We start from the raw sequence: 22,962 nt of genomic DNA, 5'->3' as shown, positions 1-22,962 counted from the left end.
CATAAATTGTGAGTACCTTAGAGCATGTTAACTCCATTTACTTTCCTTCCAGCTTACACAGAATCGTTGTCACGTATTTTAATTATAAAGGTAAAATACCATAAGGGGTCATTTCCATTGTGTTGTGCCATTAAAATTCATTTAGGTGCACACACATATTCACACTTCATCTTGTATCTGCTGTCATTTTACTTCGGCCTTTACTGTTTCCTTTAACATACTCTCCCAGTTTCTGTTTGTCTAAGCTTGTCTTTATTTTATCCCCACTTTTGAGAAGTATTTTTGCTAAGTATAGAATTCTAGGTTAACATTTTTTTTTCATTTTGAGAGTTTTCCATTGTTTTCTGGCTTCCAGTATCTCCACTAAGAAGTCAGCTCTAAATTTAATTATTCCTGATTTCAGTGTAACCTGTCATTTTGCCCTCCTAGAAGCTTTAAGATTGTTTTTTGTCTTCGGGTTTGGGTTTGTTTTATTTTCTGGCAGTTTTTACTGATACACCTAGGTATGGTTTTCTTTATATAAGAAGAGCTTGTTTGTGGTTTGGAGTAAATGCTGTTGAATCTGTGGTGGTCTGTGCCTCCATCATCCAGACCTTGCAGGTCTGTGCCTGTTACCTGTATTTTTTTTCTCTTGGTTTTCCGCCATGTCAGTTTCACTCCTCGTGTTGTTATTGTTCAGTCACTAATTTGTGTCTGACTCTTTGTAACCTCATGGACTTGCAGCACACCAGGCTTGCTTGTCCTTCCCCATCTATCAGACTTTGCTCAAATTCATGTCAATAGAGTCAGTGATGCTATCCAACCATCTCATCCCCTGCTGCCCGCTTCTTCTCCTATCCTCAACATTCCTAGCATCAGGGTCTTTTCCAATGGGTCAGCTCTTCGAATCAGGTGGCCAAAGTATTGGAGCTTTAACTTAAGCATCCGTCCTTCCAATGAATGTTCAGAGTTGATTTCCTTTGGGATTGACTGGTTTGATCTCCTTGTTCTTCAAGGGACTCTAAAGAGTCTTCCCCACACCACAATTTGAAGGCATCAATTTTTCAGTGCTCAGCCTTCTTTATGGTCCAACTCTTACATCCATACATGACTACTGGGGAAAAAACCATAGCTTTGACTATACAGACATTTGTCAGCAAAGTGATGTCTCTGCTTTTTAATATGCTGTCTAGGTTCATCATCGGAGAAGGCAATAGCACCCCACTCCAGTACTCTTGCCTGGAAAATCCCATGGACAGAGGAGCCTGGTAGGCTGTAGTCCATGGGGTCGCTAAGAGTCAGACATGACTGAGCGACTTCCTTTTCACTTTTCACTTTCATGCATTGGAGAAGGAAATAGCAACCCACTCCAGTGTTCTTGCCTGGAGGATCCCAGGGACAGGGGAGCCTGGTGGGCTGTCGTCTGTGGGGTGGCACAGAGTCAGACACGACTGAAGCGACTTAGCAGCAGCAGCAGCAGGTTTATCATAGCTTTCCTTCCAAAGAGCAAATGTCTTTTAATTTCATGGCTGCAGTCACTGTCTGTAGTGATTTTGGAGCCCAAGAAAATAAAATCTGTCACTGTTTCCACTTTTCCCCCTTATATTTGCCAAGAAGTGCTGGGACTGAATGCCGTGATCTTGGTTTTCTGAATGTTGAGTTTTAAGCCAACTTTTTCTCTCTCCTCTTTCACCCTCATCAGGAGGCTTCTTAGTTTCTCTTCTCTTTCTGCCACTAGAGTGGTATCATCTGCATAGCTGAGGTTGTTGATATTTCTCTCAGATACTTTGATTCCAGTTTGTGCTTCATCCAGCATGGCGTTTCATACGATGTACTCTGCATATAAGTTAAATAAGCACATTGACAACATACAGCTTGTCATAGTCCTTTCCTAATTTTAAACCACTCAGTTGTTCCATGTCCAGTTCTAACTGTTGCTTCTTTACCTGCATACAGGTTTCTCAGGAGACAAGTAAGGTATTCTGGTATTCCCATCTCTTTAAGAATTTTCTACTGTTTATTATGATCCACACAGTCAAAGGCTTTAGTGTAGTCAGTGAAGCAGAAGTAAATGTTTTTATGAAATTCTCTTGCTTTCTCTGTGATTGAACAAATGTTGGCAATTTGATCTCTGATTCTTCTGCTTTTTCTAAACCCAGCTTGTACATCAAGAAGTTCTCAGTTCACATACTGCTGAAGCCTAGCTTGAAGGATTTTGAGCATAACCTTACTAGCATGCAAAATGAATGCAGTTGTATGATACTTTGAGTATTCTTTGACACTGCGCTTCTTTGGGATTGGAATGAAAACACTGACCCTTTCCAGTCCTGTGGCCATTGCTGAGTTTTCCAAACTTGCTGACATATTGAGTGTAGCACTTTTACAGCATCATCTTTTAGGATTTGAAATAGCTCAGTTGGAATTCCATCACCTCCACTATCATTGTTTGCAGTCATACTTCCTAAGGCCCACTTGACTTCAGACTCCAGGATGTCTGGCTCTAGGTGAGTGACCACACCATCGTGATTAGTCAGGTCATTAAGACCTTTTTTGTATAGTTCTTCTGTGTATTCTCTCCACCTGTTCTTAATATCTTCTGCTTTTGTTAAGTTCTTACCGTTTCTGTCCTTTATCGTGCCCATCCTTGCATGAAATGTTCCCCTGATCTCTCCAATTTTCTTTAAGCAATCTCTAGTCTTTCCCATTCTATTATTTTTTTTTCTACTTCTTTGCATTGTTCACTGAGGAAGGCCTTCTTATCTCTTCTTGCTGTTCTCTGGAATGCTGCATTCAGTGGAATGCATCTTTCCCTTTCTCCCTTGCTTTTGCTTCTCTTCTTTCCTCAGCTATTTGTAAAGCCTCCTCAGACAACTACTTAGCCTTTTTGCATTTCTTTTTTTGGGTGGGATGATTTTGTTCACTGCCTCCTATACAGCGTTACAAACCCCTGCCCATAGTTTTTCAGGCACTCTGTCTACCAGATCTAATCCCTGGAGTCTATTCATCAAGTCCACTGTAAGGGACAAAATCATAAGGGATTTGATTTAGGTCATACCTGAATAGATAAGTGGTTGCCCCTATTTTCTTCAATTTAAACCTGAATTTTGCAATAAGGAGCTCATGGTCTGAGCCACAGTCAGCTCCAGGTCTTGTTTTTGCTGACTATATAGAGCTTCTCCATCTTTGTCTGCAAAGAACATAATCAGTCTGATTTTGGTATTGACCATCTGGTGATGTCCATGTGTAGTCTTCTCTTGTGTTGTTGGAAGAAGGTTTTTGCTATGAGCAGTGTGTTCTGTTGTCAAAACTCTGTTAGCCTTTGCCCTGCTTCATTTTGTACTCCAAGCCCAAATTTGCCTGTTACTGCAGGTATCTCCTGACGTCCCACGTTTGCACTCTAATCTCCTATGATGAAAAGGACATCTTTTTTCTGGTGTTAGTTCTGGAGGGTCTTGTAAGTCTTCATAAAACTGGTCAACTTCAGCTTCTTCGGCATCAGTGGTTGGGGTATAGATTTGGATTACTGTGATGTTGAATGGTTTGCCTTGGAGATGAACTGGGATCATTCCGTCATTTTTAAGATCACACCCAAGTACTGCATTTCAGACTCTTTTGTTGACTACGAGGGCTACTCCATTTCTCCTAAGGGATTGTTGCCCACAGTAGTAGATACCATGGTCATCTGAATTAAATTTGCCCATTCCAGTGTATTTTAGTTCACTGATTCCTAAAATGTCAATGTTCACTCTTGCCAGCTCCTGCTTCACCATGTCCAATTTACCTTGATTCATGGACCTAACACTCCAGGTTCCTTTGAGATATTGTTCTCTATAGCATCAGACTTTACTTCCATCACCAGCCACATCTGCAGCTGAGCATTATTTCCACTTTGGCCCAGCCACTTCATTCTTTCTGAAGCTATTAGTAATTGCCCTCTTCTCTTCCCCAGTAGTGTATCGGACACCTTCAAACCTGAGGGGTTCATCTTCCAGTGTCTTATCTTTTTGTCTTTTCATACTGTTCATGGGGTTCTCATGGCAGGAATACTGGAGTGGTTTGCCATTTCCTCCTCCAGTGGACCACATTTGTCAGAACTCTTCACTATGACCCATCTGTCTTGGGTGGCCTGCACAGCTTGGCTCACAGCTTCACTGAGTTAGGCAAGCCCTTTTGCTACAACAAGGCTGTGATCCATGAAGGGGGTCTCCTCATATGCTTGGTTATTTTTATTGTATGACAAACATATACGAACATATACGAAAAACCATTTCAGACTTAGACAATGCTTTCAGACTTAGAATAAGATTGCCTTCTTCCAGAGAAAATTCATGCTTGCCTCTGGTACTCAACCATACCAGCAATCCCAGATCAATTTAATCCAATCAGGAATTAAGCTAATTTGAGGATAGACCTCTGGAGAAGGCAATGGCACCCCACTCCAGTACTCTTGCCTGGAAAATCCCATGGACGGAGGAGCCTGGTGGGCTGCAGTCCATGGGATCACGAAGTTGGACATGACTGAGCGACTTCACTTTCACTTTTCACTTTGATGCATTGGAGAAGGAAATGGTAACCCACTCCAGTGTTCTTGCCTGGAGGATCCCAGGGACAGGGGAGCCTGGTGGGCTGCCGTCTATGGGGTCGCACAGAGTCGGACACAACTTAGCAGCAGCAGCAGAAAATAGACCTCAGGACCCACAAGGGCAGGCTCAGTTCCTTATTCCTAGATGTACCCCATTTCACTTCCAATTCAAAGTCTTGGGCTTTACCAGAACACACCCCACCCACATGATTGGAAACATTTTCTCATGAGAGTTTGATTTTTTGAGAGGTGTAACATGCTATTTTTATTTTTATTTTATTTTTATTTTTTGCATGCTATTTTTAAATAACTGTGTCCTTTAACTTCTGTCCTTATAAAATTTTAGGAAGTCCATCTGTGAAAAATTCAGCTTCCCGTTCATTCCATTCTTCTCCTAAGAAGTCTCCAGTCCACTCACTCCTAACTAGTTCGGTTGAGGATTCCATAGGTTCCTCACCACAGTATAGATCTACCAAACCTGTTCATTCACCTGATTCTGTTAAAGGTAAGAATGACCTGATTTTACTGATGAGATTGTTTTCCTACTCTGGTGATTTAAAAGTTCTTTTTCATAATTGGATTTAATAAAGTTTCACATGGTGTTCTTATAGGTATACTCCGATTGATGCTATTTGGTGGGTGTATGTTTAAGTGGGTCTTATTTATTTATTTGTCTTGGTTAAATAGAATAATTATTAATGCACACATACATATACCTTAGTAAATAAACATAGATACTATAGATAAATATCTCTTTCTCTGACATGAATAATGATCTTTTTCTCTATTTTATAAGATTTTGGGTCTTCTTGTAAATGCTGAGAATGAATGACTTTTCTTATTTCAGTTCAGTCGCTCAGTCATGTCCGACTCTCTGCGACACCATGAACTGCAGCACACCAGGCCTCCCTGTCCATCACCAACTCCCGGAGTATACCCAAACCCATGTCCACTAAGTCAGAGATGCCATCAAACCATCTCATCCTCTGTTGTCCCCTTCTCCTCCTCCCCTCAATCTTTCCCAGCATCAGGGTCTTTTCCAGTGAGTCAGCTCTTCACATCAGGTGGCCACAAGTATTGGAGTTTCAGCTTCAACATCAGTCCTACCAGTGAACACCCAGGACTGATCTCCTTCAGGATGGACTGGTTGGATCTCCTTGCAGTCCAAGGGACTCTCAAGAGTCTTCTCCAACACCCCAGTTCAAAAGCATCAATTCTTTGGCGCTCAGCTTTCTTTGTAGTCCAACTCTCACATCCATACATGACTACTGGAAAAACCATAACCTTGACTAGATGGACCTTTGTTGACGAAGTAATATCTCTGATTTTTAATATGCTGTCTGCTGCTGCTGCTAAGTCACTTCAGTCGTGTCCGACTCTGTGCGACCCCATAGATGGCAGCCTGCCAGGCTCCCCCGTCCCTGGGATTCTCCAGGCAAGATCACTGGAGTGGGTTGCCATTTCCTTCTCCAATGCATGAAAGTGAAAAGTGAAAGGGAAGTCGCTCAGTCGTGTCTGACTCTTGGCAACCCCATGGACTGCAGCCCACCAGGCTCCTCTGTCCATGGGATTCTCCAGGCAAGAGTCCTGGAATGGGATGCCATCGCCTTCTCTGAATATGCCGTCTAGGTTGGTCATAACTTTCCTTCTAAGGAGCAAGCGTCTTTTAATTTCATGGCTTTGGTCACCATCTGCAGTGATTTGGGAGCCCAGAAGAATGAAGTCAGCCACTGTTTCCCCATCTATTTGCCATGAAGTTATGAGACCAGATGCCATGATCTTAGTTTTCTCAATGTTGAGCTTTAAGCCAGCTTTTTCACTCTCCTCTTTTCAATTTCATCAAGAGGCTCTTTAGTTCTTCTTCACTTTCTGCCATAAGGGTGGTGTCATCTGCATATCTGAGGTTATTGGTATTTCTCCCAGCAATCTTGATTCCAGCTTGTGCTTCAAATTATGTCTGTTTTCTGTCTCTGTAAGTGCAAGTATCTGTTATAAAAACTTACCAAAGTGTCCTTATTTCTAAAATTTTGAGTTCATTTATTATTAATAAAGACAGGTGAGAAAAAAATGATTTGCTTTAGAATAAGCCTGAAAAAATGAAAGCGGACATTAAGTATATATAAATGCTCAATTGAGCTTGAAATGTTTTTCATCATATATGACATCAGTGCTCTCTGGCATCATTCTCTTTGATAAGAGGTAAATTAGCCAAGTTGTTGCATCACTGTTAAGTCAGTTCCTGGTCTTTTGAAATTCAATGCCTAACATATTTTTAGATCCTAAAAAAAAAGAAAAATCAGGACTTAATCATACCTTTTAGCACATTTTCTTTTTTTGTCATCTTTTTCTGCATCTGGGTCCTCCTTCATCTCTTACACTTCTAAATTCTTTAATTAAAAAAAAAAAATTTGCTGTGCTGTGCTTAAGTTGCTCAGTCTTGTACAACTCTCTGCCGCCCCATAGACTGCAGCCTGGAGAAGGGCATGGCAACCCACTCCAGTATTCTTGCCTGGAGAATCCCATGGACAGAGGAGCTTGGCGGGCTACATTCCATCATGGGGTCCCAAAGAGTCAGACACAACTGAGCGACTAAGCACAGTGCAGCACAGACTGTAGCCCGCCAGGCTCCTCTGTCCATGGGATTCTCCAGGCAAGAATACTGGAGTGGGTAGCCATACCCTCCTCCAGGGGATCTTCCCAAGCCAGGGATCGAACCCAGGTCTTGCCCATTATAGGCGGATTCTTTACCACCTGAGCCACCAGGGAAGCCCAATTACATCCTGATGACAACAGTGATTATTGCAGGAGCAGAACAGTGCTGCTGGGCACCTCACTATTGGTTTGTGGTTACATAATGGAAGATCCCCTGAAGAAGGGAATGGCTACCCACTCCAGTATTCTGGCCTAGAGAATTCCATGGACTGTATAGTCCACGGGGTCGCAAAGAGTCTCGGACACGACCGAGCAACTTTCACTTTCACTTTCAATACCATGGCATTTTCTTTTTCGTTCCCTGTTGTCAGATATTTGTTAAACATGTTTTACATTGTTTACATTAAAAATCTCTCAATGAGAAATTATTTTTTACTCTCTTGAACAAAAATAATTCCTAGATGATTGCCTTTAAAATCATCTTTAAAAAGTAAAAGGGTGTTTTCTTGATAGGAAAATGAGGTATCAAAATATTTTCAAGATTATACAGCAAGTCAGAGACTAAGCTCGAAATTAAAATCTTGTGATTGACAGCCAGTATGTTTTGGACGTTGACAAAGCATAGCGTACTTATTTGAGAATAGTTCCCAGGCTTCTAGCACCTCCTCAGTTGCTGCTGCCACATTTCTCCTAGGTTCCTTGTGGCCGTGTCAGCGTCCATACTGCTCCTGCAATATAATACTGTCCTCATTCAGGTGACAACAACCGAAACGGGCACTTGGCCTCACACATTCAAAAATGTTTCCAGCGCCAGTATTAAATCTCACTCTTCCAAACACTTAAGTTACTAGGACTACACAGGTTTGGAATGAAAAGCTGTCATTTAAAATGTAGGATACGTCATTAAACTTGAAGTGTTCTTACCACTCGTCCCGCTTAATGCTGTGTGGTTACAAACTAGTAAATCAGATTGGTCTGAAACAAAATCATGTAAGCTAGTATTGCAATATTTGGATACAGTATTTCTTTATTTTTAAAATAGTGGTTTAAAGCTTCCATTATATTAAAAGAAAGGTTGTTTAGCCCGTCATTGGAAGATTTCTAAAATGAAATATCAGATAGACTTTTAATATCACATCTAAGCAATTTTCTAACAGCTTCACAGTCTCAGCCAATAGAAACAACCGGAAAGACATGCAGGAAGCTCCAAACCAGACTGGAAAGCTTGCAAACTCTGGTAGAAGATTTACAGATGAAGAACCAAGGTACGGGGCACGTTTTTGGAGAGATCATCCTAGCTCAAAAGAATACTCAGCCTTCCTTTCAGGTTAAGCCTCTTAACTGTAGATCCACTGAAAAGGATACACAACAGGCAATTCAGAAACCTCAGTCAGAATGTAAGAGTCTTCACCGTGACTAATGCCTGGATTAACAGTGTGACCTTGGACAGGTCGCTTTAGCCCTCCTCTTTCATCTAATAGGGACGATAATATTGCTGACCAGCCCTCAGCAGGACATATGTTCTGAGTGGCTGAGTTCACATGACACTTTACCATACACTGTCTTTCTTGTCCTTTCAGGTCTGTAGATGAACATTTGTATGACAGTAGCGGGCATAAGGTGGCAGTTAATAGCCAGAAAACAAAACAACAGTATTTACCCTTATAGAAGATTTAAATTACCATGGGCAGACCGTGCCACCCAATGAATCACTAAATAAATAAAGATAAACTATGTCTAAATGTGGACTTCCATATGTCTACATAAACTAGAGCTATTTGAACGAGAAATTGTATTCTACAGATGATAGACAACTTTTGGGACATGAATTCTAAGTGGATATTCCCATGAATTCAGGAGGCTATCATGTTTTATGATTTCCTAATATAAATCCATGAATCCAGGAGATTTTTGTCAGAGAGAAATTAATTTTGGAGTATACATGTTATTCTTATTTCATCTCTAGAAAATAATACAATCTTGCCAGATGAAGATAATAACTTTCAAAAAATCATGTAAAAATAAATTTAACCTTATTATAATAATAGTTGTTATTAGCATTTATTGAGCAATTATCAGCTGTGTGCCAGGCTCTGTGTGCCAGGCCCTGTATGCAGTGTCTTGTTTGTGAGCTTCACAACACTGGGAGGTGCATGCTAATATCTTGTCATTTGGTAAGGAGGAAGCTGAAGATCACAGTCAATAAGTTCTAAGTCACACAACGAGTAGTGTATCTCTGCAATTTTTGACCCCCAAATCCCCATTTTTAATGTATTAAAAGCTAAATTGTTACTAAAGAAAATCAACAAATTCTTTTTGATAACTCCAGATGTCTGTGTATATAAACATAAAGAAAAACATTTGATTTTAAGTTTATCATAACTTTTTAGAGGAAGATTCCTTATCTTATTGGCCCCATTTTTATTCACACTTTGACTTATATTTCTGACTCTGACTAATCTACCATGTAATAATCCAAGTGGAAAACATGTCATATTTGTTAAAAAATTTTTTTCTAATCTTTTTATCGGATGCATTGTCTGGGTGACATGTCTCTTGGAAATTATGAAACATATTTTGGAGAGAATGTGGGGAACATTTATCAAAATTTAAAGTACATGTATTCTCTGGCCCAGAAACTCCACTTCCAGCAATTTATTCTGCAAGAAAAGTTGCACACACAAAAGTCTATTTACAGAAGTATTTCTTATAGCAGTGTTTATAAGCAAAAATAAGGAAGCAACTTTAAGAAGTTTATTTATTAACATGTTGGTACATCCACACAATGTAATACTGTGCTGTCATAACAAAACATGAGCTGAACTGGAAAGATATTGACATTTTAAGTGAATGAAAGCAAGCTGCAGAATGATTTATACCACATTGCCATTTTTGTAAAGAAGAAAACTTCTGTGTGTGTGTGTGTGTGTGTGTGTGTATGTACTTGTGAAGATATTCACTAAAATGTTTATAGTGATGACCTAGGGAGAAGGAGGTTCAATACACTGAGGGAATAAAAACAAAGAATGATTTTTATCTCTCTATGTACCCTTCTGAGGTGTTCAGATTATTTACAATTAGTGTGTATTACTTCTGGAACAATAATCATCATGTTGTTATTTATTTGGCCACACAGTGCTGCTTCCCTGACCGGGAATTGAACCCACACCCTTGGCAGTGAAAGCACAGCATCCTAACCATTGGACCATCAGGGAATTCCCTATCATGTTCATTGAAAACAACTAAAAGAGCAAACATTTACCCTGAGTTCTGTTTCATAATTAAAGTCTTTTTAAAAAATGCGCTACTTTGCAGTTTTTAAGAACTTTTTGAGCTCCGCATGTATCTTTTCTATGGTAGCAAGCTGACCTTTTAAGAAATACATAATAGAAGTATGTATTTAAAGCCTGAGTATATGTTGCTTTTCTAACTTTGTTTTATCAACATTTTCAGCAATGTCTTCAATGATCAGAAATCAAGAAAAGAGAATACAGAAAGTGAAAGACCAGGAAAAAATGTTACTAAAATGATACATTGCTTGCCTATTCTTTACAGAGAGATGATGCCCAATTAATTGCGGTGTTACTTATAATTAATGCCCTGTGTACTTTTTTCTTTTTATGTGAAAATTTAATAAAAGATATCCTGTCCTGTCCTGTAAGCTCTATTTTAAAATAAACTATTCTTGAATGCTCTCTTAGTAAAACTTTAAGCAGTACTAGCAAGATGTGAATGTACCTTACAGGTATCAATCCATGCTAATACCAGTGTGTTGAAATAATTACTTTTTTTTTTTAATTATTATCTTTACAGGTGCTGAGGCAATTTTTTTCAGCTTAAAATTTTCTTTTTACATGAAAGTAAAAGATGGGGTATAATGCCCAGACAGAAGGACAAACTCCAAGGTCTTGACTGGATTCCTTCTGTGACCCTGAACTCGGTGTTCTGTCAATATCAGTGAGTGTTATCACAGAACAGAACATTGGGGCCTGTAATCAAAACTTTTGGAGAAGTTTCTCTTTTTGCATATTAATAACTAGAAGGAAAGAGATAAAAGGCTTGCTATTCTTCAGCCAGTGGGTAACTTCTGTAGATCGAATGGATTCAGTCTGCTTTAAGTAGTGTTTCATAAATGAGTGGGGTTTGTATGTGAAATATTTTCCAACACCAATACCCAGTTCTCTGTGGACACCAGCTGGGTGTCTGTGAGTCAGTTCAATTCTGACACTAACTACCTGGAGTTAGTGTCCGATTCTACAGACTTAAGAGCCCAGTCCCTCAAGACTAGGGCTTCCCAGGTGGCCCAGCAATAAAGAATCCGCCTGCCAATGCAGGAAATGTGAGTTCGATACCTGGGTCAGGAAGATGCCCTGGAGAAAGAAATGGCAACCCCCTCCAGGATTCTTGCCTGGGAAATCCCATGGACAGAGGACCCTGGTGGGCTACAGTCGATGAGGTTGCAAAAGAGCTGAACACAGCAACTAACCAACAACAACCCACAAGACGGCCCCCACTTTATTGCAAGTTCTGGGCCACCTGTAGTTTTTGACTGGCTATAAATTGGGGAGTTCCTGCATCCCCCTCTAAAGTTTCAATAATTTGCTAGAACTGATCACAGAAGTCAGGAAACTGCTTTACTTAACTATTATGGTTTATTATAAAGGAGTAACTCAGGAACAGGCAAAGGACAGGTGCACAGAGCAAGACACAGATGGGGGTGTGGCACTTCCATGCCCTCAGGGCTCCCAGCCCCTTGATGGATCCTCCCACCCAGAAGCTCATTAAGTGCCATCATTCAAGAGTGTCTCCAGAGCTTAATCTCTGGCCCCCTCCCCAGCCTGGAGATTGGTGTGTGGGGCTGAAAGTGGCAAGCCTGCGATCCCACTTGGTCTCTCTGGTGGCCAGCCCTGACCTGAGGCTGTCTAGGGGCCCCACCTAAGTCACCTCACTAGCAGAAACTCAGGCATTGTCTAAGGGGCCGCATAATGAATAACAGAAGATACTACCATCTCTCGGGAAATTATCAGGAACAAAATTATCAGGAACAAAGACCAAATGTATTTATTATACTACAGGATGGGAACCCAATGAGACCAGAACAGATACAAAAATGTTTAAACTGTGTCAGGGACAACAGAAACAATTTACAGAAGCCAGCCTGTCAAAAAACAAAACAAAACAAAGTCCGCGTTCCCCTTCCCTAGTGCAGACGTCCCTGAGAAACTGCGGCCCTGCTAATGGCTCTGTTCCCAGCAACCCCCCCCCCCCGCCCCCCTCCAATCTACATAGAGCCGCCTGACCGGGCCTCAGTAATGACACCAGGACACAGCCGTCTGGGGCAGCTTCTGGCCCTGAGTTCTAGTGGAGTCTTTTATTTACCTTTCCACGGACTGGTTACAGAGGAGAGGGAGGTCCTAGGGGACAGAGGAGCCACAGGACAGAGGCCTGGGTGATGATCTGCAGGGAAAGCAGCCCTCCAGCCAGGAGCGCCCACTGCTGTTTAGTGAGCAGGGCTTAAGCGCTGTGGGGCCTGTGACAGCAGGTGACGCTCAGCCTAATAAGTGCAGATGCCAAGTCTTCCCACGGCCCTCCCACTTCTCCCTCTAAGCACATCTGATTTTAAATGAGTTTCAAAAATGTAAAATTTAGTATTAATATGTCTCTCTTAAATCAACTGGCTTTACTGAAAGATTTTTACTTCATCAGATAATGATAAAATAGCTAGTGACAGAACTCTCAACAGGTTTTTGCTATAAATTGTTCTACTTTTAACTTTACCTAATAGAAATGCTTGGGTATTCTATGTAGTAAAAGTCAGTGTCTTCTGAAGACCTGACTGGAAGGAATATAAAGTTCCATTATGAAGTTTGTAAAAAAAAAAAAAAAAAAAGTGTGTGTATGAGTGTGTGTGTGAATTAAAGGAAAAGTATTCTGAGCCAAAAAAGTTACTGAAGCACTTTCTAACACTATTTTCAGTTGAGTTTATGCTCTTTGTAGCAAAGATCATCCAGGATTAAATGTTGTTTTGCCAATAAATATTACACTTAATAAAAAGTTGTTTTAACAGAATTTTCAAGTACAGGCATGCATAATATCCTCCCAAACAAAGGCAAAGTTTTAAAAGAAATATTCTAAAGCTTTAAAGGGAAGAGAACAGTATATATGCCTCTTGTTTGCCCTTTTTTCTGTGTCGTCAGTGAAGAAAAATACTAGTATTTTATTTTACATCTAATTGGTTATGGTACCAAGACTTATACAAATAATTCAGACATTTAATAAAGATACTAAACTCAGGTTTTATTATTTTTTTTCAGTTATAATGGCAAAGTTTAAAAGGTTGTTTCTTCCCAGGGCAAAGATGTATTTCTGTATCACTCTCCTGTTACAGCTTTGTTACCCAAGATCGTCACCGACATGAAGAGGGAAGACAGTGAAATGATTGCTGTGGGACCATCCATCTGTGAGCCCAAATCTGCTGTGAGACGAGCAGTGGGGCAAGACAGTCCTCCAAAGGCCCTTCCAGGAAATGATGGGGCGCCCCACCCTCGAGTGGGCTGTGCCATAGCCCCCAGCCTTCTAAGAGGCATCAATCAGGCCACCTTGCTCAGCATCCACCATAACCCCTTCCTCTTCTCTTTCCTCTTGGACTGCTCCCAGTAAAAGACTGATTAGGCCCCTGTTTCTACACCAGCCTTTGATCATTAAGACAAAAACATACTTGCTACTTTCAAACCATACATGGCAAGTAAAATCAAGCAAAAAAAAAAAAAAAAACATTGGGAAGTCAACGCAATGCTTCATATCCTGGCTAATCACATCTAGTGACCAGATATTTTCTCATCACAGTTCCATATGGTGCTAATGATTTTTAAATATAAAATGTGTAAGAGAGCATTTCTCCAGCTGCACCAGTAGGAAACCTGCTCTTTTTGAATAAGGCTTGTTTTACTCCCCTGGTCTAAGAATCACTGAAAGGCTCAAGTCTAAACCCTGCACAGTTAAGTTGGTTTCTGTGCTCCCTGACCACTGCACACTTAGCCAAGCCACTCCCCAAGACAACCAAGCCCTAAAGTAATGATGGATCAGCATAAATCCATCCAGCAGTGCCACAGGAAATGCCATGCTCGCTGGAAGCACTATCTACACATTAGACAAAAGCCACTAGCAAATTTGAAACAAGTCTGAGGGGTTAGATTTGAAGTTACACTTCCTTTATTTTAAACTATTCCAGGTGCTCCACAACCTTAGCCCCTTCCATGTTCTCCCATAGCCCCTCGGCCGTTTGTCAAAGCGATTCAGTGAATCCCCCACCACCTGTGAACCACTTTATCCTCACGACCAGTCTCCAAGAATCTATTGCTGCATTCTTCCCAACGAGCAACTTCTCCATTCTCTACCACCACAAACTTCCACTCCACCACCGTGTCTGCCGGCAGGGACACAGAACGAGACCAGAACCCATCCCTGCCGCACTGGAGTGGGATGTAAGCGTTCCATCTCCCAAGACTCTCGTGGTCTCCAGTTACGGCGATGAACTGCACACCCGCACTTGTGATATAATGGACCTGGAACCTGACACTAACTTGACGACGCTCTTTCTGACCTCTTGTTTCCACCAGCATGCTTCTGTCCCAGTCCTTTCCCTGCTTAGAGCTTAACACTGGAGACCCAAGACCATCACCCAGACCAACATCTCCCCAGGACGAGTGCCGAGACACCATCTCCCAGTCCTCATGGTCAGCCCGGGTCTGACTGTCCGGCTGTGCAGGGCTCACTTCTTTCGCTCTGCCCAGGAGCAGGTTGCTGGAGGGAAACTTCTCTGCCAAACATGGAACTGCTTTGGAAGGTGTCTCTTGGCCTTTTTGCAATCCCCGTTCTCCCACAGGAGATCCAAGGCTTTCGTGTCTTGAAATGTCAGAGGTACCAGTCTCAGAGGTAGGTAGAGATTCCGTGTCTGGAAACGGGCCAGAAGGAACATGCGCTCTTGAACTGTCAGGGTTACCAGCTTCTCCAGAAGGACTCTGCTGTCTCCATGCTGCTCCTGGCAGGTCACCGGGACCTTTGGTCTCAGAAACCAAACATCCGTTGCTTTCTTGAAGATGCTCTTAAAAAAACAAAAGGAAAAATGTGATAGTGTTTGGGCAGTTCAGTAAGTTAGGTTGAGGAAATAGGCTTAGTTATTGAAGACTCCACTACTAATCTATCTGCAGTTCACAAAATTTGTCTCTATTAAAATCAAGTACTTAATTACCTAGTACGTTCCTAACATCATGCTCTAAGAACACACATATCCACTAACAAGGGGCTTCCCTGGTGGCTCAGATGGTAAAGAATCTGCCTGCAATGCAAGAGACCCAGGTTCACTCCCTGGGTGAGGAAGATGCCCTGGAGGAGGGCGTGGCAACCCACTCCAGTATTCTTGCCTGGAGAATCCCTTGGACAGAGGAACCTGGCAGGCTACAGTCCACTGGGGTCACAAAGAATCAGACGTGACTGAGCAACTAGGCAAAGCACATCCAATAATGAAAGGCATATCCAGGAGTGCCAGTATACCAGCACGGGAGTGTAAACAAGATGGCAAGCTGTAGAGGCGGACGTGTAACCCTGTCATGGTCCTGGATCTCTGCAGTGCAGGCCATACTGGCATGCAATCAAGTCAAGTTGTTTGGCTCCTATCATCAAAAAATGCTGTCCAGCCTGTGTGATGAAGAGCTACACAGTTACCCTGCAAACCAGAAGAGCACGCCTTCCCTCCCAGGGACCGTGTGTGGGTCAGGCATTGGTGATCATAGTGTGGACAGGCCAGCAGCAGCTGTCACTCTGGCAGAATATGAAGGACAGCAGTGCATCCCTGGGCAAGGGGTGGAGGTGGGGGAACAGGGCTGGATTCTCCTTGCCAGCTCCGTGTACATTAGGAGCCTCTTCAACAAAACACAGGCTATTAAGTTAAAGTAACTTCCCTGGTGGCTCAGAAGGTAAAGAATCTGCCTGCAATGTGGTAGCTCCTGCTGCTGCTAAGTTGCTTCAGTTGTATCCGACTCTGTGCGACCCCACAGACGGCAGCCCACTAGGCTCCTCTGTCCCTGGGATTCTCCTGGCAAGAATACTGGAGTGGGTTGCCATTTCCTTTTCCAAAGCATGAAAGTGAAAAGTGAAAGTGAAGGCCCTCAGTCGTGTCCAACTCTTCCAGACCCCATGGACTGTAGCCTACCAGGTTCCTCTGTCCATGGGATTTTCCAGGCAAGAGTACTGCAGTGGGTTGCCATTGCCTTCTCCAGCAATGTGGTAGACCCAGGTTCAATCCCTGGATTGGGAAGATCCCCTGGAGAAGGAAACGGCAACCCACTCCAGTATTCTTGCCTAGGAAGTCCCATGGACAGAGAAGGCTGGCTACAGTCCATGGGTGTCACAAAGAGTTGGACACGACTGAGGGACTAACACTTTAACCGAAAACTCAGCTTACTTCTTGGCCACCTCATTGATAGTCCAAAGAGCTTCCTACAAGATCTCCAGAGCCATTCAATCAGTATAGATGGGGGATGGGAATGGGAAGAGGGAGATCTTGTTTAATTGTCTCTCTTTAATAGTTGACTCATTGGAAAAGACTCTGATGCTGGGAGGGATTGGGGGCAGGAGGAGAAGGGGGCGAAAGAGGATGAGATGGCTGGATGGTATCACTGACTCGATGGACTGCGTCTGAGTGAACTCCGGGAGTTGGTGATGGACAGGGAGGCCTGGCGCGCTGCAATTCATGGGGTCGCAAAGAGTCGGACACGGCTGAGCGACTGAACTGAAGTGAACTGAATGGTGGGGTTGGAAGTGAGGCATAAACAAAAATTACTTTGAATTCCCAATCTCTCCACCTGAAACAGGAAGCTGGCTTTCAGGGAAAAGAAGACCAATGAGCTCTCTGCAGGAAAGACAGAGAGGCAGATTTATCAAGTGGCTACACATGAACACCACTCCACTAAAAATAAAGTTTACAGATGTCATTTTCACTAGGCTGGAATCCAGGGATGGGCAGCTTGCCAAGGGAGGGCGCTGGAAGGTAAGTTTTTCTGCCGAGTCTCTTATTTGCCCAGCTCATGGGGTCTAAAGCGCAGACGTCTAAACCTAGATGTCAATTCTGTTCCTCGGAGTTGGGGCCGCTACTAAGTGTGCCTCTTCCCTGGGGTTTTAGACAATCGTGCCCTGCTCCAGTGAGCATGGGGGAGGGCGGACAGCTCTGAAATCTGCTGCCAGCGAGCCGCCCCAGGGTTTTAGCCGAGGCCTTCATGGCCAGACTCCAGCCTGAACTTTGCCTCCCTGAGAGAGGCGTCCAGAGTGGGGGTGGTCATTGCTCCGGTGTTCCCAAACGCGGTTCTTCCCTGGGGTAAGGGATAGGAGGACATGAGGCTATGGGATTGGGACTGAGATGAGACAGTGTCCCTGCTGAGATAGACGCGGGAGGGTCGGAGGATCTCTTAACCCTAAGCACCCCTTTCCGAAGGCCCGGAAGGGGCGCCGCCGCTGCAGCCGTCTGCACTGCACCAAGCGCCGCCGAGCGGAGGAGCCCATCCTTGCCGGAGGAGCAGGGGCAGGAGCCAAGCGCAGCGACTCGGTGGGGCGCGCCCCTTGACAAACCGTCTGGGCATCTTCAGGGCCTCGGCGGGGGCAAGCACCCCGCCCCGAGCGTGCGCACCAGCCGGGGAAAATGCGGAGCGCGGCGAGGGTCGCGATCCGGGTAGAGGAAGCTAGTCCCCGGGAAAGGACTGCTAGAAAAGCTCCAGGTGGATCCCTCCCGCTCCCCCGAGGAACTTCAAAGCCCCCTGGCAGATCTGCCCAGGAGACACAAGGAGGAAGAATACCTGGTTTGGCAGAAGGTCCGGGGCTCAGTCCGCCGCCGCCACCGCCCTGATCTCCGCCCGGAGCCGCAGCCTCCCTTGAGGGGGCGTCCTTCCTCTGCTCCGCATTCCCCTCCTTTCCCGAGTCCCGCAGCAGCCAAACGAAAAGCGCTCCGGCCAGACCCCCTCCGACCAGCAGGGCGGACCAGACGGCGCCCATGACTGAGAGGCCGCGGCTGCGGGAGACGACGGCGACCGAGACGGGGGCTCAGGTCACGCAGGAAGAGCCACACCTCCCCAGCCCGCTCCAACCTTTTACGGTCCCCCCGGTGGCGGGCGCTGCCGCGCGGAGCCCAGCCCTCCGCCACTAAGACTCAACTTTCCCAGCCCCGCCCCGCTCCCCGCCCCGGGGCTGCAGCCCAGGCTCCGGCGCGGCGGACCCGCGAGCGCCCTCCTTCTCCCTGCCTTTCGACCCCGCCAGTTGCCGGCGGCTAGGAGCACACGGCGCCGAGTTCCAAGTGCCTCCTGCATGCGCAAAGAACCCAAGGGCGCACGGCTCCAGCGCGCAAACCCGCGCCTGCCCCGCCGCTTTCCCTTCCGGCTCCCGCGGCGGTCAGGCCCGACTCTCTGAGCCGGGCATCTCCTCACAAACAGTAGCAGTGCGGCCGCATAGAGGCCGGCGCTTCCAGGAACTTAGAATCGGGAGAGGCTGTGGCTAGGACTAGGATGGGAGAGGCAGCTTGGTCGGGTGGGGTGGGGAAGACCCGGAGTACAGCGGGCGCGGTGGAAGCTTCATTCTGCCTCCAGTTAGCTGCGCTTCACCTCCCCGAGCCTCCGCCTCCTCTCATGTAAAAGAAAAGTGTTGGACTGACACCCTTCCATTATATATACCCGTCACGTCTACGGCATCCAGTCATTTTCTCTTACCCGGTTTCTTTTAGGGTGCGTGGTTGTCACAAAATGCGTGCCTTCCTGACCGGACGGGAGGTTGCCTCTACAGATGGCTTTATTAACTGAAAAAAAAAAAAAGCAACCGTCTTTATTAAGCGCTGTCGGTGTGCCAGAAATTTAATGTATGCATAGACAAATGCATACAGACCAAGGATCCTGGAACTAAGTTATACACATTTCTTGCTAAATTCACACCTCTGCAGACCTGATGGCTTCACACACTGACTACAAGCCATTGGTTCCCATGTTTGTATCTGCAGAGTGAGCCTTTTCCTTGACCTACACAAGTGTGGCTCAGCTGGTAAGGAATCTGCCTGCAATGCGAGAGGCCTGGGTTTGATCCCTGGGTTGGGAAGATCCCCTGGAGCAAGGGAAAGGCTACCCATTCCAGTATTCTGGCCTGGAGAATTCCATAGACTGTACAGTCCATGGGGTTGCAAAGAGTCGGACACGACTGAGTGACTTTCACTTTTCACACAAGTCCACACCCAACTACCAAGGCCACAGCCGGCAGACAGCTGCCTTGAAATAATTACTAACACGTGGCTCTTATAAAACAGATCATTCAAACGCGCCTCAGGCTCAAGCCGACAGCAGCGCCTCACGGGCCGCGAGACTCAGCTAGTAGTTACAAGTGCTGGTGCCTTGGCGCACACAGATCACAGCCCCTGCCATCAAAACGGAGAGGGGAGAGGAAAGTTGAGGAAGGGGGCCACACCAACCCAAGCTCCTCGCTAGTGCTGCATGCTAAGTCATTAAGTTGTGTCCGACTCCTTGCCACCCTATGGACTGTAGCTGCCAGGCTCCTCTGTCCATGGGATTCTCCAGGCAAGAATACTGGAGTGGGTTGCCATGCCCTCCTCCAGGGGGTCTTTCCGGCCCAGGGATCGAACCAGTGTCCCTTATGCCTCCTGCACTTGCAGACCCGTTCTTTACCACTAGGGCCACCTGGGGAGCCCCCAGGATACTATGCTAGTAGATGTCTCAAACCCAGTTCACTCAAATCTAACACCCCTAGACCCACTACTTGCCCTGACTTCCTCATCTTGGTAGATGGCAACCGCATTTCTCCTTTTCACCCCCTCTCAAAGTAGGCAGTAGCAAAGTCTGCTTCTTTCTTCAAAATACCTTCAAAATTCTTCTCTCCAAAGTGAGTGCCACCCTTCCCACCCCCTCAACCGCACCCCACCCCCCGCCAAATTCTCCAAGCAAGGCTTCAGCAATATGTGAACTGTGAACTTCCAGATGTTCAAACTGGTTTTAGAAAAGGCAGAGGAACCAGAGATCAAATTGCCAACATCCGCTGGATCATCAAAAAAGCAAGAGAGTTCCAGAAAAACATCTATTTCTGCTTCATTGACTATGCCAAAGCCTTTGCCTGTGTGGATCACAATAAACTGTGGGAAAATTCTTCAACAGATGGGAATACCAGACCACCTGACCTGCCTCCTGAGAAATCTGTATGCAGGTCAAGAAGCAACAGTTAGAACTGGACATGAAACAACAGACTGGTTCCAAATAGGAAAAGGAGTATGTCAAGGGTGTATATTGTCACTCTGCTTATTTAACTTATATGCAGAGTACATCATGAGAAACGCTGGGCTGGATGAAGCACAAGCTGGAATCAAGATTGCCAGGAGAAATATCAATAATCTCAGATATGCAGATGACACCACCCTATGGCAGAAAATGAAGAAGAACTAAAGAGCCTCTTGATGAAAGTGAAAGAGGAGAGTGAAAAAGTTGGCTTAAAGCTCAACATTCAGAAAGCTAAGATCATGGCATTCGTTCCCATCACTTCGTGGCAAATAGATGGGGAAACAATAGAAACAGTGGCTATTTGGGGGGGGGGGCTCCAAAATCACTGCAGATGGTGACTGCAGCCATGAAATTAAAAGACGCTTACTCCTTGGAAGGAAAGTTATGACCAACCTAGATAGCATATTAAAAAGCAGAGACATTACTTTGCCAACAAAGGACCATCTAGTCAAAGCTATGGTTTTTCCAGCAGTCATGTATGGATGTGAGAGTTGGATTATAAAGAAAGCTGAGTGCAGAAGAATTGATGCTTTTGGACTGTGGTGTTGGAGAAGACTTTTGAGAGTCCCTTGGACTGCAAGAAGATCCAACCAGTCCATCCTAAAGGAAATCAGTCCTGAGTGTTCATTGGAAGGACTGATGTTGAAGCTGAAACTCCAATACTTTGGCCACCTGATGCGGAGAGCTGACTCATTGGAAAAGACCCTGATGCTGGGAAAGATTGAGGGCAGGAGGAGAAGGGGACGACAGAGGATGAGATGGTTGGATGGCATCACTGACTCAATGGACATGAGTTTGGGTAAACTCCGGGAGTTGGTGATAGACTGGTGTGCTGCAGTCCATGGGATCGCCAAGAATCAGACATGACTGAGTGACTGAAATGAACTGAACTCTTTATGGACTCTTACTAATTGCTTCTTATAAGACTATTATAGATCAAACTTTTAATAGAATTTCATAGAATAATTTAGGATTATTTCATCTCCTTTTGTCAAAGTGAAACATGTCATACATAGGCTGTTTATAAATTTCATAAACTCAAGCCAATAGAGTGACTTTACAAATAATATGAAAATCCCTGAACACTTCTCTTTTTTCCTCATTGATAACTTTAGCTACTGCTTCATCACTTAGTTTTTTTTTTAATCAATGTGCTAATGAATGAAATTCCAGAAGATCTATAAAATCCTAGAATGCAAGGCCTGCTATTCAATTCTGATACATAGAAGGTTCTTAGTCAAGGTTGATTGTTGTCATCAATTACTATTTCATTTATTAAAAATATAAGGAAGAAAGACATAATTCTCCCCAACTTATCAGAATTCTGTTTACATTGTAAAAAGAATTGTATTAGGTTTATCATGTATCATTTTTAGAGAATATTATTTATTTGGATTTTCTAAACTTAAATGACTCATCGATTTCTGTGTTGCTGTTTTAAAAAATATATATTCCACTCACTATCATATTTGTTAAAAGTCTACAGCCACATATTCTAAAAACATTCTTACAGCACTAACAATACTGTATTTATCACTATACAATTTCAAATTAATGCTCTTTGCTTCTACACAGATCTTGAAGCCTAAGAAGATGGAAAGAAAAAAGATTGGCAGTTTCAGTAGGATGAGGGAGGAAGATGAATGAGTTCTGTTGAGACAGGTTCAGTTTGAGGTACTATCAGGACATTGGGACTGGGGGGTCTATAGTTTAAGAAGAGGGTCAGGGTTGGAGATATTGGAAATTCCTCACAGGGAGGTGGCAGTTAAATCATGGTTAGACACTAATGTTTCAGAGGGAAAACAAAAGAATGAGCCTAACTTTAGCCCTTGGCGTAATTGCAAGAAGGATTGAAAGGCTGCCTCCATATTGCTACCTATTTGCAATTATGTCTTGATGGTATGTTTTAGGGGCCATAATGAAGTACCCATTTTCTAACTGATTATTATTCTATTAAATGGAGCATAAATAGACAGAGATGGATATTTTAAAGTTATTTATATATTTAAGTTTATATATATATATATTTATATATAAACTCAGTTGTGTCTGACTCTTTGTAACCCTATGGACTGTAGCCCCACCGGGCTCCTCCATCCTTGGGATTTGCCACGCAAGAATACTGGAGTGGGTAGCCATTTCCTTCTCCAGGTGATCTTCCTGATGCAGGGATCGAACTCCGGTCTCCCGCTTTGCAGGCAAACTCTTTACCATCTGAGTCAACAGGGAATCCTTTATATATATAAATATATATTTAAGTTTATATAAAATAAGTATACTTGTCACCAGCAAAACCCCACTGGAATCCCCAAGAAAAACAAGATGGAATCTAGGTGATACTGTCTAACCTCTTCTTTAACTTAAGCTAGCTTAGCCTAGCTTCACTTGCCTATGGAGGGCCACAGACGAAGAGCTTGCATCTGGCACACGCGATAG

General features: G+C 44.0%; 2 protein-coding genes across 6 annotated transcripts in view; one reads left to right on the top strand and one right to left on the bottom strand.

Annotated features, from left to right (window-relative positions):
• Positions 1-11,523, top strand: part of CCDC158 (coiled-coil domain containing 158) — a 79,415-nt gene extending 67,892 nt beyond the window's left edge. For 4 of the 5 annotated variants that reach the window (XM_018049604.1, XM_018049606.1, XM_018049605.1 and 1 more), the window contains 3 exons: positions 4,908-5,066; positions 8,379-8,478; positions 10,667-11,523. In XM_018049604.1, coding sequence (XP_017905093.1) covers positions 4,908-5,066; positions 8,379-8,478; positions 10,667-10,787 — 380 coding nt within the window. In that variant the 3' untranslated portion in view covers positions 10,788-11,523. Of the gene's footprint in view, positions 1-4,907; positions 5,067-8,370; positions 8,479-10,666 lie in introns of all 5 variants that reach the window. The other variant, XM_013964739.2, reaches the window with a different exon arrangement.
• Positions 13,490-18,403, bottom strand: STBD1 (starch binding domain 1). Its single transcript, XM_018049602.1, has 2 exons — positions 18,061-18,403; positions 13,490-15,317 (listed from the first exon to the last, which is right to left on the bottom strand). Exons 1-2 carry the CDS (start codon positions 18,254-18,256, stop codon positions 14,509-14,511), a joined length of 1,005 nt encoding a protein of 334 aa, XP_017905091.1. The 5' UTR covers positions 18,257-18,403; the 3' UTR covers positions 13,490-14,508.

This window comes from Capra hircus, chromosome 6 (assembly GCF_001704415.2).
Source record: "Capra hircus breed San Clemente chromosome 6, ASM170441v1, whole genome shotgun sequence".
Taxonomy (NCBI): domain Eukaryota; kingdom Metazoa; phylum Chordata; class Mammalia; order Artiodactyla; family Bovidae; genus Capra; species Capra hircus.
This window is presented reverse-complemented; position numbering and strand designations above follow the sequence as displayed.

What these genes read in the sequence shown, in the direction of transcription:
- STBD1 (XM_018049602.1), bottom strand. Translation starts at nt 18,256, where the DNA reads ATGGGCGCCGTCTGGTCCGCCCTGCTGGTCGGAGGGGGTCTGGCCGGA. An exon ending in CGGACCTTCTGCCAAACCAG is followed by an intron (nt 15,318 to 18,060) that starts GTATTCTTCCTC and finishes TGTTTTTTTAAG; the next exon opens with AGCATCTTCAAGAAAGCAAC.